Source organism: Bubalus kerabau, chromosome 15, assembly GCF_029407905.1.
Source record: "Bubalus kerabau isolate K-KA32 ecotype Philippines breed swamp buffalo chromosome 15, PCC_UOA_SB_1v2, whole genome shotgun sequence".
NCBI classification, from domain to species: domain Eukaryota; kingdom Metazoa; phylum Chordata; class Mammalia; order Artiodactyla; family Bovidae; genus Bubalus; species Bubalus kerabau.
Window position 1 is genome coordinate 36,396,425 of NC_073638.1, and position 16,350 is coordinate 36,412,774.

The following is a 16,350-nucleotide window of genomic DNA, read 5'->3' on the forward strand; positions in this document are numbered from 1 at the left end:
TTTAGAGCTTTAAAAATTTATTTCAGAAATGTTTTATGGTTTCCCAGTGTACAAATCTTTGCCTCATTTGTTAAATTTACTGCTAAGTGTTTGATTCTTTTAGATACTATTGTAAATAGAATTGCTTCTTAATTTCCTTTTGGATTGTTCATTGCAGGAATATAGAAACACTTATACCCTGAAACTGCTGCTGAATTTGTTTATTAGCCCTAGTCATGAATTATTTGGGGTGTTCTACATATAGGGCCACTTCATATGCAAATAGACATAGTTTTACCTATTTTTATCAATTTGGATGCCATTTGTTTTTTTTTATTTTTTTGTCTATAAGTACTGGCTAGAATTTCTAGCACAGTGTTGTATGGCAGCAGTGAAGTGGCCAATCTTAGTCAAAAAACTTTTTGCCACTGTGATGTTAGCTGTGGGTTTTTCAGAAATACCCTTTATCATGCTGATGAACTTTCCCTCTATTCCTAGTTTTCTGAGAATTTTTATCATGAAAAGATGTTGGGTTTTGGCAAATGCCTTTTCTGCCTCAATTGAGATGATCATGTGGATTTTTTTCCCCATTGTTCTATTAATGTTATGTATTGCATTGATTTTTTTCATGTTGAACCACCCTTGCATTCCTGGGATAAATCCTGTTTTGTCATGGTGAATAATCCACTTGATATGCTTTTGGATTTAATATGCTAATATTTTTTTGAGGATTTTAATATTCATGCAAGATATTAATCTATATTTTTTGTGTTTTGTGATGTCTTTATCTGGCTTTGTTATCAAGGGTATATTGGCCTCATTGCCTCATAGTTAGGATGTGTTTCCTCTTCTTCAATTTTTTGAAGATTTTGTAAGGATTAGTGTTAATTTTTCTTAAATGTTCAGTAGATTGGTGAAGCCATCTAACTGGTCCAAGAATTTTCTGTTTTAGGAAGTTTTTGATTGCTTATTTAATCTCTTTATTTGTTAAGGTTTGTTTATATTATCCATTTCTCCTTAAGTCAGTTTAAGTAATTTGTGTTTCAAGGAATTTTTCATTCCTTCCAGATTGTCTAATTTGTCGGTACATAGTTGCTACCTAATACTTCTTTTTAATTCCTTTGTTTCAGTTAGCATTTATTGACCACCATTTATTTTCTGATATCTGTATCTATATATATTAATATAGGTATGCATATATATAAATATACATATATATTCTCATTAAATTTTTATAGCAACTCTAAACCAGAAGTGACATTATCTACATTTTGTTTAAAAAATAAACTAAAAGTCAAAGAAGATAATTAACTTTCTACACCTTCACCCCAGAAATTAGAGGAGATAGAATTCAGACTGAAGTTCTGAATTTTATACTCTTGCAGGCATGATCTAAGCATAAAGAATATTAAAAAACTCTAACTTTTGTGTGTACATGTGTAAAAGATGTGATTTATATGTATAGGGTTATCAAAATGGCATCTTGTGAAGCTTGCCATTTCTATCTTTTCTTAAATATTTAAAGCAGAGGCATGTAACCACTACTTCTGGAATACTTCATTAATTAAAGTCATCTACTTGAAATCAGGCTCAGCTGGTAAAGAATCCACCTGCAATGCAGGTGACCCCAGTTGGATTCCTGGGTTGGAAAGATTCCCTGGAGAAGGGATAGGCTACCCACTCCAGTATTCCTGGGCTTCCCTGGTAGCTCAGCTGATAAAGAATCCACCTGCAATGTGGGAGACCTAGGTTCAATCCCTGGGTTGGGAAGATCCCCTGGAGAAGGGAAAGACTACCCACTTCAGTATTCTGGCCTGGAGAATGTCACAAAGAGTCAGACACGACTGAGCCACTTTTTCTTTCACCCTTGGAATCAACGCATTTCTGAGGTTCTTCAGATTAGTACTCTCTTTTAAATGAGTATTTAGGTCCAAGGAGAAAATACATATGTTCACCTGTATAAAATAACCTAGTTTTATGGAGATAGGGATTATTTTAAATGAGCCCTTCTTCATATATGGAGGCTGTATCATTGGTGAGCTCTCATTAAGTCATAAACTTTAAGTTGTTATTTTAAGTTAATTTCTTACAATGTGGATGCATTTATATTATTTCATCCATACTCACTTATTTAATTGCTATTGTGACAAATTCCATGGTTTTCATACGATTATCTAAGAGTCTGGATGCATTTATGAAATAAGTGAAGAAATTAAGATGATCCTTGATTTTTAGCTCCTTTAAAGGTATGAAAAACAATGCAGATACTCTTAGAAAAAATCTTGAGATCAAGACTCTCCTCATCATTGGCCTATTCTTTGATGAATAGAGGAGAAATTTAGCAGGAGAAATAAGAACATTGTGATCTCAGCAATATATAATATAATCTATGCCAATTTTTTTTTGTCCAATTGTGTTCAGAACAAATTAAAGGTTTTGTTTTATTTTTAGGATTTTAAATATGTCATTCATTGCCTGCTAACTTTTGCTGCAACGTGGTGTGATGTCTCACAAAGATAAATTCAGATTTATTATTGCATTCCCTCAGAATACAGAGGAATTATAATATTTTGCTATTCTGAATACATTCATCCAAGCAAGATGCCATGCGGCATGTCCAAGTCTATATTGGTGATTGTGATGGAAATATTTACATGTTGTAGCAAAAATGGTGATAACTTAAAGAAATGGGGTCTGTCTGAGTTATTTGGCAACTCAAATAACTTACCATTATCCTGTGATACCACCAGACCAAAAAATCTGTGAGAGTAGGGATGTATAGTATTTTTTCCTTTTGTTTTGGAGGATGGAAATGAGGCATGAGACTTTAAGCCAGTAACCAAAGAATCTTTGAGTCCTGTCTCCTAGTTTAATTTCTCTGCTCCTCCCAAACTCTTTAAATAAGTTAACATCTGAAGTTAACATCTTAGAAGACTGTAACCATCCCAGTCCCTTGTCTTCCTAAAGAATCAAAGAAAATGGACAGATTTTTATCCATGGGAGTTTTTGCTTTTTAATAAAAATAAAGTTTATATTTGAATTATAGAAACTAGTATTTGTGTAGGAGGTAGCCTGTGTCTAATGGGTCCTACATGCATGATACGAGTGCCTCCTTCTCCAGTGTTTACGCCTTAATAAGTTTTGGCTTCATTACACTTTCCTTGAAAATTAAAAAACATACTTTCTTTCATTCAGGGGCTCTTGCTATGGAGCCACTTTGATTCTAGACTTGTGGCAAGTGAAACTAATGTCAGTCTAATTTTCCATAGGTTTTAAATCCTGTTTCATATTTGTTCTGTAATCTTAAGATAAAAATAATCGGTTGGAAAACCTGGAAGCCTGGAGAGATGGATTTATGTAATGGACATTATTTCCCAAATTAGCATTTAGAAGTTGTCTTCTTATACTAGTGGTAGCAAGGGCCAGATTACAGCAGTGCCTAAAACCAACCTGTTTCAACAGGCTTCATCTTCTTTTGTACAAATTTAAAGAGAATGGGTCCTCACGCAAGCATTTCAAATCCAGAGACAAATTTGAAAAAAATTGCTACAACATGTTGGCTGATTTCTTGCCAAGTCAGCTGCCAAGAACTTTTTCTTGATGGACTCTTACACACAGTTAAAGGCGAGGGGGCAGGGAGAGGAAGCATGTAGCTTTTTAAGAGAGGAGTTAAATCTCTCTACCTATTAAATCTTCTCTTCTACTTTTAACCACACCCCCTCCACCCACCTCTTCTTCACCCTTATTCTCTCCCTGTCTGGCCCTTTCCTTTTTCTCTCTCTTCTTATTAGTCCCTGTAATATTCTCTGTTGCTTTAATGTATTCATTTTTACTTTTAGTACTGATACAATGATATGTTCTGGAGAAATAGCTTTCCAAAGATTATATTCAGATATACAGATTCAAACCAGCAGAAAGGTTAAAAACATTTTAAAAATATGCTTGTCAGCAGTGGAAAGAAAGCTGTTTGTAGCCAGCAGGTGAGCTGGAGAGTACTACAGGGTGTGGTAGAGATAGTAATAAATTAACTGGCAAGCCAAAAACGATATTAAAAAAATCAGCTATTTCATAGCATAGAAGCATGACAGCTATGAAAAAAGGAGTGCCCCAGGGAATTCTTTTAGAGTTTGATTTTTTTAAAATATGTTTGACATGAAAAATGTTTTAGTACAAATAAAGCAACTGGTATTAAACTTACAGGGAGGGGGTTATGGTTTAGAGTTAGTATGAATAATGCATGATATTTAAAGAAAGAACAGCTCTAAAATGTTCTGAGAGGCAACCCATGTTGATAGTTGGAATGGTGATTTTTTCCCCTATTTTTGAAGCATCATTAATTCAGCATCATTTTGTGATTTTTTTAACCTGATAAGATATCAACCAAAGAAATACTATTTGACTTAGATTAGGATATTCTTTCTTCAGATAATTTAGTTTAAATATCGAGAGGATCAGTAGAATTATTTAAGCGTAAAGCGACAGTCATTTACTATAAAAAATAATTTGGCCTAGTTATCTTTTTTAAAAAGCTCATGTAGCCCTGCAAACCAAAATCAACCTCATGGAAGGGGAAAAACAAGATCAGATATTTTGAACATTACTCCATAGGAGACCAGCACAATATAGTGTTAGTGACTGCATTGTAGCAGTGCTCCATATGCAATCAGAAGCCAATTGTTACTGGACTGTGTACAGCACACACTGTGCTCAATGGTCTGATGAGGTATTATGGATATGATGCAAAGAGACTGTGTAGATTAGAAGCAAACAATTTGTTAAAAGTGAAAGCAACTTAACATTCACATCGGGTCAGCTGAGTAGCACTTCATGTAGCAAACAGGATGCGTTCCAAGGAACCAGGGGCACCAGGAAGGGGCCAGGTATTAGTGTCCACGCAGGAAAAGAGAGATTTCATTGCTTTCTAGTTGGCTACCTTTATTACTGTGATTCTTTCTACACTTTTCGTTATTACATTCAGCTTTTAGTGTGGAAAAGTTCTTGCAAAACAGCATGATTATTATAAGTGTCCAAAATGTGTGGAGGAATAGCCTATTAAAATATAGCCTAGAGATAGTACATAGCACTGCCTTTAAAATAAGTAGCTGAAGCCAAAGTGATACTCCATTAAATCACTGATAGTGTGTAATTTATCCATACATATTAATTTTGATTTCAGTCTGCACTATCACAATACATTCCTCATTACTTTCTATGGGTTCTTCAGGTTGCTTGCTTCACACAGCCTGTGCTCTTAGGTCATAGAAGGTGCTTTAGCCCCGCTGTTTAGGAGTGGTCTGGAGCCAGAAACACATTAATAAGATGTGGCACTGATCTCTGCTGAACCATGCTCAATCTCGACCAGACTTTTAATATAGATATCACATGTAAAACGTGTGGTTATTTAGTCAAATCATCGTCAAAGAATACGTGAGAAGGGCCTAGTGTGTGTCATGATTCTGTAGTAGTTTCCACCAAAAGTTAGTGCAGAAAACAGTCTCCCATCTTTTGGGGATACCAGGCATTTCACAGAATATTAGCTTCTCTCACCCCTCTCAAATTAAAGAGGTTGCATTTAAATTTTTTTCTCTAATTTTTTTTTAAATTAAATAAAGGTTAGGGTTATGGACAGTCAATAACTCTTAATCTTTTTTGGACTGTGATACTCTGCCTTGTCTACCAAGCCAAAACGTTTTGTTGTTTTAATATAAAAACCTTAATGCTTCCTCGGTGAACTGAATGTCAGCCTGGCTTTAAGATATTTTTTTACCCTTAAAAAAATGATGTATTACAAGATTTGTAATGGAGTGAACATGCTTGAATTGCACATTTAATTTTTTTAACATCACATTCATGTTTTGCCAGTTTGCCTACCAGCTATCTGTTAACAAAAAGTTCCAAGGCAGCCCTGCAAGTCTGTGCCCAACTAAGCCTTTTGTTTCTGCAGATGTTTGGGCTTAGAGCAATGTTGTAAAGCTCAGGCAATCCAAGGACCAAGTTTGTACTTGTCTGCTGTGATTCCCAGTGCATTGTCTAAACCTGTATGCATTGTTCTTTCTGACAGGTGATAACTACCCCGTACAGTTCATTCCATCAACAATGGCAGCTGCTGCTGCTTCTGGACTCAGCCCTTTACAGCTCCAGGTAAGTGCCAGAGAAAAAAATGTGGGCTACGAGCCAGTCCTTTAGTGGAAAACTGCTAACCAGCTGTATGCTAAATAATGACCTGAATGTTAAATAATTTTTTAAGCATAGCCTGGAAGGATTAACACCTTATGTACTTACCATACTGCAAATAGAAGAGAAAACTGTCAGTGTCAATATTTTTAAAGGAAAAAATGATGTCATGACTTAGTACTATATATTCTGTATCAGGTAAGTTAATGGTTTTACAGTTTTTTATGGCTAGTTGATATTGGGTATGGTAGCTTTGTCCTTATAACTTCTTCATCCATGTCTTCATTCACACCCAAATTAGCTTTTACATGCAAGTATCAACACAGACAACAACACTGGATATTTTACTTCTTGCAACTCATAGAATAGGGAGTTGTTATTACCAAATTATTTGAACTATTTGGTAAAATGTAAGCACGTTGTCCCTGAATATGTGTATCATCAGCCTCATCCTCATCCCAGGTCCAAAGACTGGGCATGGTGTCTGACCAAATTCTGGATTGGTGTTCTTTATAAAGCTAAAATTGGAGAGAAAGCACTTTGGAAGCTAATTTTAAAAAATCCCTTGCACCTTATCTTCTTCATAGTAAAATGGGAAGCAGAGGACTAAGGGATCTTTACACCCTTTTTGTGATGCTGTCTTAATGGGAAATTGATGTTAAATATGAGTGTATATTTTAACAAAAACAGAAAGAAAGTATCATTAAAATTAATGGTTAAGCAAGCGGTATTTGAGCATTTAGAAAATATTGGATGATAACTTGAATTTCAATGCATTGAACAAAGTTTTTTACTCTTATAATGTACTGTGATGATTTTTCAATTTTCTTGAATAATCTAGGAAATAGCAACCAACTGGGCATTTTTATTTCTTCTTTGCTATTCCTTATATGACTTGAATGTAAAAAATGTACAGATATTTTATGTGAAAAATGTAATTTTGAACATTCTCAGTTGAGTCTACAAATAAAGAATTTTTACAGTACTTTAAGCAGTTCTTGTCGGAAGCCTTATCCAGCAAGTCTTGAAGATGCCTAACATTATGGATCCATTATGGATGCCTAGCAGAGCTAGAGATTTTGCCTCATGAAAGCAGCAGCCCTATCTCTTCTAAGCCCTCACCCTCTCTACTACTAACAGGGAACTTATTGCAGCTGGAAAAAATACAAAAAGAAACCTAACTCACAGTCAGTCTAATCTATTTCTCCTTTTTCCATAGCTATGCTATTAAGTGTCCTCTTGAGTCAGAGGCAAAAATAAGAAACCAGTACCACTGTTTGATCCTATAATCAAGTTTCTGTGAAAGACAGTATCTGGGTCCTAAACCCTACTTTCTGTTCTTTGGTGTGGTCAGTACCCTGGATTTAGAAATATGTGTTCTGTTTCATGAGTTCTGACAGTATGTTTTGTCTTTTTTTTTTTTTTTTTTTCTGAATATGCTACTAAACAGAAAGGTCATGTCTCCCACCCACAAATTAACCCAAGGCTAAAGGGCCTAAGTGACCGTTTGGGCAGGAGTTTGGACACCTTTGAACATGGTGGTGGCCACTCTTACAACCACAAACAGATTGAGGTATGAATGCTTACATTGGTGCTTCATTGGGTGGGGGACTGGATTGTTCAGTCATATTCTAGGCTTTTTTAACAAGTGCCAAACACTCAAACACTAAAATATAATCTTTCCCCTTTTCTCATTCCTAAGGAGGCTCATTTTCACTCCTTTTCTTTCAGAGAAAAAGTCAAACCCCAAACCAATGCCTCTGAAGTAGATTGTTTATTGCTATATATTTAGGCAAATATTTATGTTATGAGTACTTTCAAAACCATCTTTATTTCCCTTACCCTTTTTTCTTTATGTATAGTGCTGCATAGTAGTTTAAAAAAAAAAAAAAAAAACTTAAACATTAAAAAAAAAACCCAAAAACTTCAGTTCACCGTGTAGCAACCCTGTAGAGTTGATAAAATATCATTCTGTTTTTATAGACAAAACAACGGAGGCTCAGAGAAGTCAGGTTATTTAACCAAGGCTACAGAATTTTCTTGGAGTCAGTTATTATCCAGGATTTCTAATTCTATCTATTTCAGGTTTTCTAATTTAGTTTTCTCTGACTGAATTTGAGGTTGGGTGTCTGGGCCTGACTGGTTGTTTTTTGCCCCATAAACTTATATAGTAGCTCTTTCATATTGAACTTCCAATAAAGCTCTTTGTTGTTTTTGTGGGATGTTCTTACTGCATGGGAGAAGATACCTCATACAGCTCTTTTAAAAAGCAAACCCCTTTCTACTATAGGGACCCCGTCCTCCTCTCTCCAATATCGTGCTTAATTCCTCTATTATATCATTGGAAAAACTCTTTAGGGCTATCAGATTCTAGAGGGTTGCTAGCTATCCCTCCTTAGAAGTGAGAAAGCTCAACTTCTCATTTCATTCTTTAGGACTATCAGATACTGGAGTGTTGCTAGCTATCCCTCCTTCTTAGAAGTGAAAAAGCTCACAAGAAGAAAGAAGAGAACAAGATCAAAGGACACCTTGGAAGTAGCCTAAGGAAGAGTTTGAGTTCTGAGCTTGTCACTTGCCTTCTTCCTTTCCCTTTGATTATAAGAAGTATACAGCAGGTTCCACCCAGACATGACAAGGCATACTGTTAGAGTATCTACTACCTTCTATGCAGCCAAAAGGGATTTCTTTTCTAAGGCTTCCTTTTGGCTGTAGAGAAGGTGCCACATTTCTGGACATTCTGACATCTACTGTGCTTAGGATTGCTAAACGGAGAGATAACCAGACATTAGGAACAATTCTTTCAATTAACAAGGCTTACCTACTCAGGACAGCTAGTTTGTTCAAATTTTAAGTACTTGGAAGAATGTAAAAGCAGGTGACCTTGGCTCAGATTCAAAACTTCCTCTCCTCTTGACTTTTATTTTCTCTTGCGGTGTTGAGTTCTATTCCATCGGCCTTCCCTTAGCCAGTTTCTACCCAGTATCTCCTTCTAGTTTTTCACTTAAGTTGACATCTCTTCCCCTCACCATCACAGACCTCTGATGCTGTCAAATCTGGCTTCTCCTGGGTTTCTGGAAATCATGATGTCATATATGTGAGTGCCAGACTGTGTAGAGCTGTAGCAATGCTGATCTAGGAGCACGTGTCTGTCACTTCAATTAGGCTGAACACAGAGCCTGGGAAGGTGGAGGCCCTCAGCTTTGGAGGGTAAGCTTGGGTTGGTTGGAGAGTTTCCTGTTTTTGTTTTTTATTCTTGCTCTGTTCTCTTGCTTCCACTTTTTGCACTTTTCCTTGCATGTCAGGAAACCATTGCTGTTTGCTTGTATGGTACACTATTTAGAAAAGATGGATCTTATTTGAAAGGCAGATTTCTCAAACTTTCTTACTATGAGTGTAACAGGCTTATTGAGAGTCCCATGAGCAGCACAGAGGACATCCATATCTAAGTTGTTACAGACACTAACATTTTAAATCTTGACTAAAAGTAGAGAGAAAACTTAATAATATTTTGCTTTATTGATTTTAGTCTACTTTCTTTTCTAGCTTGGGTTTTCTCCATTCCTTTAACAAGTTAAATGTCACAGCTCTGTCAACAATTATGATCACAATAAACTGGGGATACTAAGCATTACAATGTGTTAATGAGTTTTACTTCTATTTAGAGATTCTTTGGAAGAAAAGCTGCAATGCATGTATACCACCACCACCTCCACACACACACTGCTCATTAAAGAGAAGTGGTCCTCTCTACCTGATATATACTTAATTTGTCCTTCAAAGGTTTTTCACTTCTAGCATTGTGAGCTGGGGTTATCTTTTAACAGTAGAGTCATACTTTGGAAGCCTGAAATTTTGTTATCACCTGAGAAAAGTGACTGGGAGCTGACTGTGGCTCAGATCATGAACTCCTTATTGCCAAATTCAGACTTAAATTGAAGAAAGCAGGGAAAACCACTAGACCATTCAGGTATTACCTAAATCAAATCCCTTACAATTATATAGTGGAAGTGACAAGCAGATTCAATGGATTAGATCTGATTGACAGAGTGCCTGAAAAACTATGGATGGAGGTTTGTGACATTGTACAGCAGTGATCAAGACCATCCCCAAGAAAAAGAAATACAAAAAGGCAAAATGGTTGTCTGAGGAGGCCATACAAATAGCTGAGAAAAGAAGAGAAGCTAAAGGAATAGGAGAAAAGGAAAGATACCCATTTGAATGCAGAATTCCAAAGAATAGCAAGGAGAGATAAGAAAGCCTTCCTCAGTGATGAATGCAAAGAAACAGAGAAAAACAATAGAATGGGAAAGACTAGAGATCTCTTCAAGAAAATTAGAGATATCAAGGGAACATTTCATGCAAAGATGGACGCAATAAAGGACAGAAATGGTATGGAACTAACAGAAGCAGAAGATATTAAGAAGAGGTGGCAAGAATACACAGAATATACAAAAAAGATTTTTGTGACCCAGATAACCACGATGGTGTGATCATTCACCTAGAGCCAGACATCCTAGAATGTGAAGTGAAGTGGGCCTTAGGAAGCATCACTACAAACAAAGCTAGTGGAGATGATGGAATTCCAGCTGAGCTATTTCAAATCCTAAAAGATGATGCTGTGAAAGTGTTGCACTCAGTATGCCAGCAAATTAGGAAAACTCAGCAGTGGCCACAGGATGGGAAAAGGTCAGTTTTCATTCCAATCCCAAAGAAAGGCAATGCCAAAGGATGCTCAAACTACTGCATAATTGCAGCCATCTCACACGCTAGCAAAGTAATGCTCAAAATTCTCCAAGTCAGGCTTCAACAGTATGTGAACCATGAACTTCAGGTTGTTCAAGCTGAATTTCTAAAGGCAGAGGAACCAGAGATCAAATTGCCAACATCCGCTGGATCATTGAAAAAGCAAGAGAGTTCCAGAAAAATATCTACTTCTGTTTTATTGACTACACCAAAGCCTTTGTCTGTGTGGATCACAACAAACTGTGGAAAATTCTTCAAGAGATGGGAATAATAGATCACCTGACCTGCCTCCTGAGAAATCTGTATGCAGGTCAAGAAGCAACAGTTAGGACCAGACATGGAACAACAGACTGGTTCCAAATTGGGAAAGGAGTACGTCAAGGCTGTATATTGTCACCCTGCTTATTTAGCTTATATGCAGAGTACATCATGCAAAATGCTGGGCTGGATGAATCACAGGCTGGAATCAAGATTGCCAGTGCAGGTAGACCTGGGTTCAAATAACCTCAGATATGCAGATGACACCACCCTTAAGGCAGAAAGCTAAGAACTAAAGAGTCTCTTGATGAAAGTGAAAGAGGAGAGTGAAAGAGCTGACTTAAAACTCAACATTCAGAAAACTAAGATCATGGCAAATAGATGGGGAAACAATGGAAACAGTGAGAGACTATTTTGGGGGGGCTCCAAAATCACTGCAGATGGTGACTGCAGCCATGAAATTAAAAGACGCTTGCTCCTTGGAAGAAAAGCTATGACCAACCTGCTGCTGCTGCCAAGTCGCTTCAGTCGTGTCCGACTCTGTGCGACCCCATAGACGGAAGCCCACCAGGCTCCCCCATCCCTGGGATTCTCCAGGCAAGAATACTGGAGTGGGTTGCCATTTCCTTCTCCAATGCGTGAAAGTGAAAAGTGAAAGTGAGGTCGCTTAGTCGTGTCTGACTCTTAGCGACCCCATGGACAGCAGCCTACCAGGCTCCTCCAGCCATGGGATTTTCCGGGCAAGAGTACTGGAGTGGGGTGCCATTGCCTTCTCCAACCTAGACAGCATATTAAAAAGCAGAAACATTACTTTACCAACAAAGATCCATCTAGTCAAAGCTATGGTTTTTCCCGTAGTCATGTATGAATGTGAGAGTTGGACTATAAAGAAAGCTGAATGCCGAATAATTGATGCTTTTGAACTGTGTTGGAGAAGACTCTTTAGAGTCCCTTGGACTGCAAGGAGATCCAACCAGTTAATCCTAAAGGAAATTAGTCCTGAATATTCATTGGAAGGACTGATGCTGAAGCTGAAACTCCAATGCTTTGCCCACCTGATGCAAAGAACTGACTTACTGGAAAAGTCCCTGATGCTGGGAAAGATTGAGGGTGGGAGGAGAAGGGGATGACAGAGGAGGAGATGGTTGGACGACATCACCGACTCAATGGACATGAGTTTGAGCAGGCTCTGGGAGTTGGTGATGGACAGGGAAGCCTGGCCTGCTACAGTCCATGGGGTCACAGAGTCAGACACGACTGAGTGGCTAAACTGAGAGAAAAGATATTTGGAAGGATCCTTCTTACATTGGCATAGTCCAATACTTTCTTTAAAATAAGAAAGACACAGGAAAGTTGTTTTTTTTTTTTTTTTTTTTTTTTTACTCCATGCTGATCTAAGGCTGGTTTGCTGGTTTTCTCTGCCTCAGGGGCACAATATTAGGAGAGAGAAGAATGCTATTTTTAGTTGAACAGTTCAGCAGATGGAGTCATGAATGCTCATATATCTGAAGGTTGAGGGGCTTGAACCATTAATTTTGATAATGTATTTAACCCTGGGAACAATCAGAAACTGTAACTCTAAGGTTACAGTGCTTTTGACCTTTAGAGAACAGAGGGCACTTGCTACAGTAAACAATATATTATATTGCTACTTATTCTGAGTCTGTACTGGTATAAATTTCAGGACCAGTTGCCATTTGCTTTCCTCAGCTATGTTAGCATTGGTCCTTCAAGTAAGTCAAAAGGTAGTGGGGAGGGGGAGGGGGGGAAACCAGTATGATGAGGCAGTCATGTAAATACGGCCTTTAAATAGCTAAGATGTTAGATTATTTCTGAAGAAACATTGTCTCAGAAATAAGCTGAGAATGACTCTTTTTTTGATGAAAAAGTGATTTTAGTGTATTGATTCATTTTTTGTGGTTACTTTCAATATGATAGATACCTAAGGTAATTTTGTTTTGTTTTTTAATTATACATAATGTTGCCTCATAGTTGTAGTTTATATTAAATATAATTTAGTGCCATATCATGCAAAGTGGTACACCTTCTCATACCTTCTTATTAAATGGTGCATGCTTCTCTTTAGTAAATACAGCAGTTAAATATCACACAGTTTAAGAATTTCTAATTAAAATATCTCCACATGTCAGCATATTGGTAATGTATTATTTTAATCCATTTATTTTGTTTATGAAACAGTGACATATGTTTAGATTGTGAAATATATGAGCCTTAAAAATCACTTTATTGAAGAAAATTAATTCCTACAATACTGTCTCAGTAATGTGTTCACTCACCCAGGCAGTCACTGGCGGCACTGCCAGTCTTAATGTAGGGTAGACACACTTACCAGTTTTATCTGCAGAACAGTCTTGGAAAGAAGCAATAACAGTTCTTTTTCTTAGTTCCAAATGATGCGGTTTTCTTCCTCTACTTTTTAAAAAAATTCATTAATTCAAACCTGTCTCCCCAAAACACTTTCTGTTGCTTTAAAAACAAAACTAAACAAAACAAAGAAGAATGGGACTGAGTTATGTATAAGGGATTCTGAGAGACCAATCAAAATTAAAAACAAGCTAGTTACCTTTTCAAAGTTAGACATAGTAATTTGTTTGTCAGCAGGGAGACGTTTGGGTCAGCCCTGAAATAAAGTGACTGTCAGCAGTTATTCCTACAAGACAAGTAATTTCACTCAATGTATTACTGACAGATTGCTCACTTCTCTGAATCACCAGAGAAAACAAACTTAATATTGTTACAGGCAGAGTTTCTGTCTTCATTAGCTTCAGAGAATGATTTTTATCTAACATTCAAAGCCTACCAAGCTTTAGTTGGAACATATTTTAACCAGCAAGTTCTTATAATGATAGTATGTATGGGTGGTAGCCTGAATGAAAGGAAGTAAATATGAAAAATTTAAAAATCAATATAAATATATTTTCACTTTTATTTGATGGGCATTATGTGTAGTTCTGGAAATATTTGAGGAAAGCAGTATAATTAGAGCCTTGAAACACTAGAAAAACCCATCAACCATAAGTTATTCTTAAATGAAACTATTAAAGTCTTGCAAAGTTTGCAAAGATAGAGGAGAACAATTGAATTTTTGCAAAAGTGAATAGAAACACATATTTTATTTAAATGATATTGTCAATTTTCATGCTGCAAATGGAAAGTGAAGAAGTGCCTATCAACATTGAGAATGTTCCATTTCTATTTTAGTTCCAGCTTGAATCTTTATGATATTATATTTAGATGCTCTTCTCTGGCTCATACCCTGCCTTCTTGTTTGAAATCATAAACATGCCTCAGTTCTGTGGAGGAATGAGAGAGTGAGAGAGCTGGACTGGGTGGGCTTTGGAGGTTGTGATTTCTAATAGAGAGATGAATAAAGAGTTGATTAGAGTGACCTATTACTAGCTACCTGATGGAAAAAAAGTAATGCACTGATTCAAAGCTTGTTCTGAGGACACCAACCAGGGAGTTGTGCTTTGAGGAGAAATGCTTGCTTTTCTCATAATCAGCCTTCTCTCACCCACTTTGACTTTAAAAGCATGATGGAATCTGGAAGGACCATTATAGCTGTGATTAGATGAGATATGGACTAATAGAATAAACTCCATTTTGGAAGCAGAATCTTGAATGAGAGTTTCTGCTATTACTTTCTATGTTGTCCTGTACTGTTCTCAAATTGCCTTCTTTTTTCAGTTTGTTCTGTGTAAAAAAGGGATAATATTTTTTTCTCCGGGTTACTGTGAATAGTAAATGGATTAACAAGGCGTGTATAAATTTCCACAAAAAATCATTATCAAGATAGGAAAAAAACTTTCCAACATCCCAAATAAGCAGTCAGTTCTACTCTAGCTTTGCTGCCTAAGTGTTTCTGATGGGTGGCTCTGATCTACCAGAATGTGTCACTGAATTCAGGGATTTTTGTTTCTTCTGTTTACTATTGAATCCTCAGTGTTGCCTGTGACCATAGTTGGTAAAATGATTGAATTAGTGAATTTCCTTTTTGGTGGTCATCTGCAACTCAATCTTTGGATTTTTTTTTTTTTTTTTTGCAGGGGAGAGAGGGTATGTTCAGCCAAGTGCTCTGTTTTTAGAGGCATATTCTCATATAAACAACTTTTCATTTCTAGGTAGATTTCTTACAAATAATGGCAGGTGTTAAGTGAGTCTTGGTGAAGGTTAAAAAGATATAGGTAGATCAGAGAAATATGAAGACATTTCCTAGTGTTTGGAAATATGACTTGTCATTGTATTCATGAATAAGATTATACCTACCCACAAATTAAAACATGGGTAAACTGGATTTTCTCTTAGAAATTTGATTTTCAGTTGATTTTAAAATAATATCTAAAAGTTGAGAGCATGGCTCATCTCACTAAGCTCTGTTAATTACTGTGTTTTAAGTCATTTAATTGATGGGATATTTGGCTGTACTCACAGAGATAGTTTAGTAGGAGCCCAGGACCTTGGAATTACAAAACCTATTCAGTTCTCTATCTTTCTTAGTGTAGCATTTCCACCAACATTCATTTAGCTCCAGCCTTACTAATTAATCCACACAACAAGGAACTCCCAGTATGTGAATACTTGTATTTAAATAGACTGCTTGTAACATGCAGTGGTTTCTAAAATAGTGACAGGTATTTCTATTCCCGTATTTACCAAACTGGAGTTTTGAAGTATTGTTTGGTTGGCATCATGTATCTGTATGTTTATGAGTTATAATGAGCTACCTTGGAATTAAAAGAGATGATGTGACTAAGAACATAGGGGAAGGTTTGAAAGCAAAGTATTTTAGTATTTTAAAAAATGCTTCACTCCAGTTTCCAACCATAGAATAAGTCAGGATATGAAACATTTATGAAATTTAAATCAGAAAAAGATATGGTGGGTAACAGAACAGACTGAGCAGAATGGAAACATTTTTAAACCACTTTATTTAAGCATGATTGACACAAAAAGCTGAACATATTTAATATATACAACTGGATGAGTTTGGAGATAAGTATATATCCATGACACCCCACTCCAGTATGCTTGCCTGGAAAATCCCATGGATGGAGGAGCCTGGTGGGCTGCAGTCCATGGGCCGCAGTCCATGGGGTCACTAAGAGTCGGACAAGACTCAGTGACTTCACTTTCACTTTTCACTTTCCTGCACTGGAGAAGGCAATGGCAACCCAC

At 36.7% G+C, this 16,350-nt stretch overlaps 1 protein-coding gene across 37 annotated transcripts in view; it reads left to right on the top strand.

Moving 5' to 3' along the window:
- SOX6 (SRY-box transcription factor 6) overlaps positions 1-16,350 on the top strand; it is a 711,458-nt gene that overhangs the window by 577,449 nt on the left and 117,659 nt on the right. For 30 of the 37 annotated variants that reach the window (XM_055548488.1, XM_055548501.1, XM_055548492.1 and 27 more), the window contains 2 exons: positions 6,041-6,120; positions 7,604-7,726. In XM_055548488.1, the coding sequence (XP_055404463.1) occupies positions 6,041-6,120; positions 7,604-7,726 (203 nt within the window). The remainder of the gene's footprint in view (positions 1-6,040; positions 6,121-7,603; positions 7,727-16,350) is intronic. The other 7 variants (XM_055548520.1, XM_055548524.1, XM_055548518.1 and 4 more) reach the window with 1 other exon arrangement.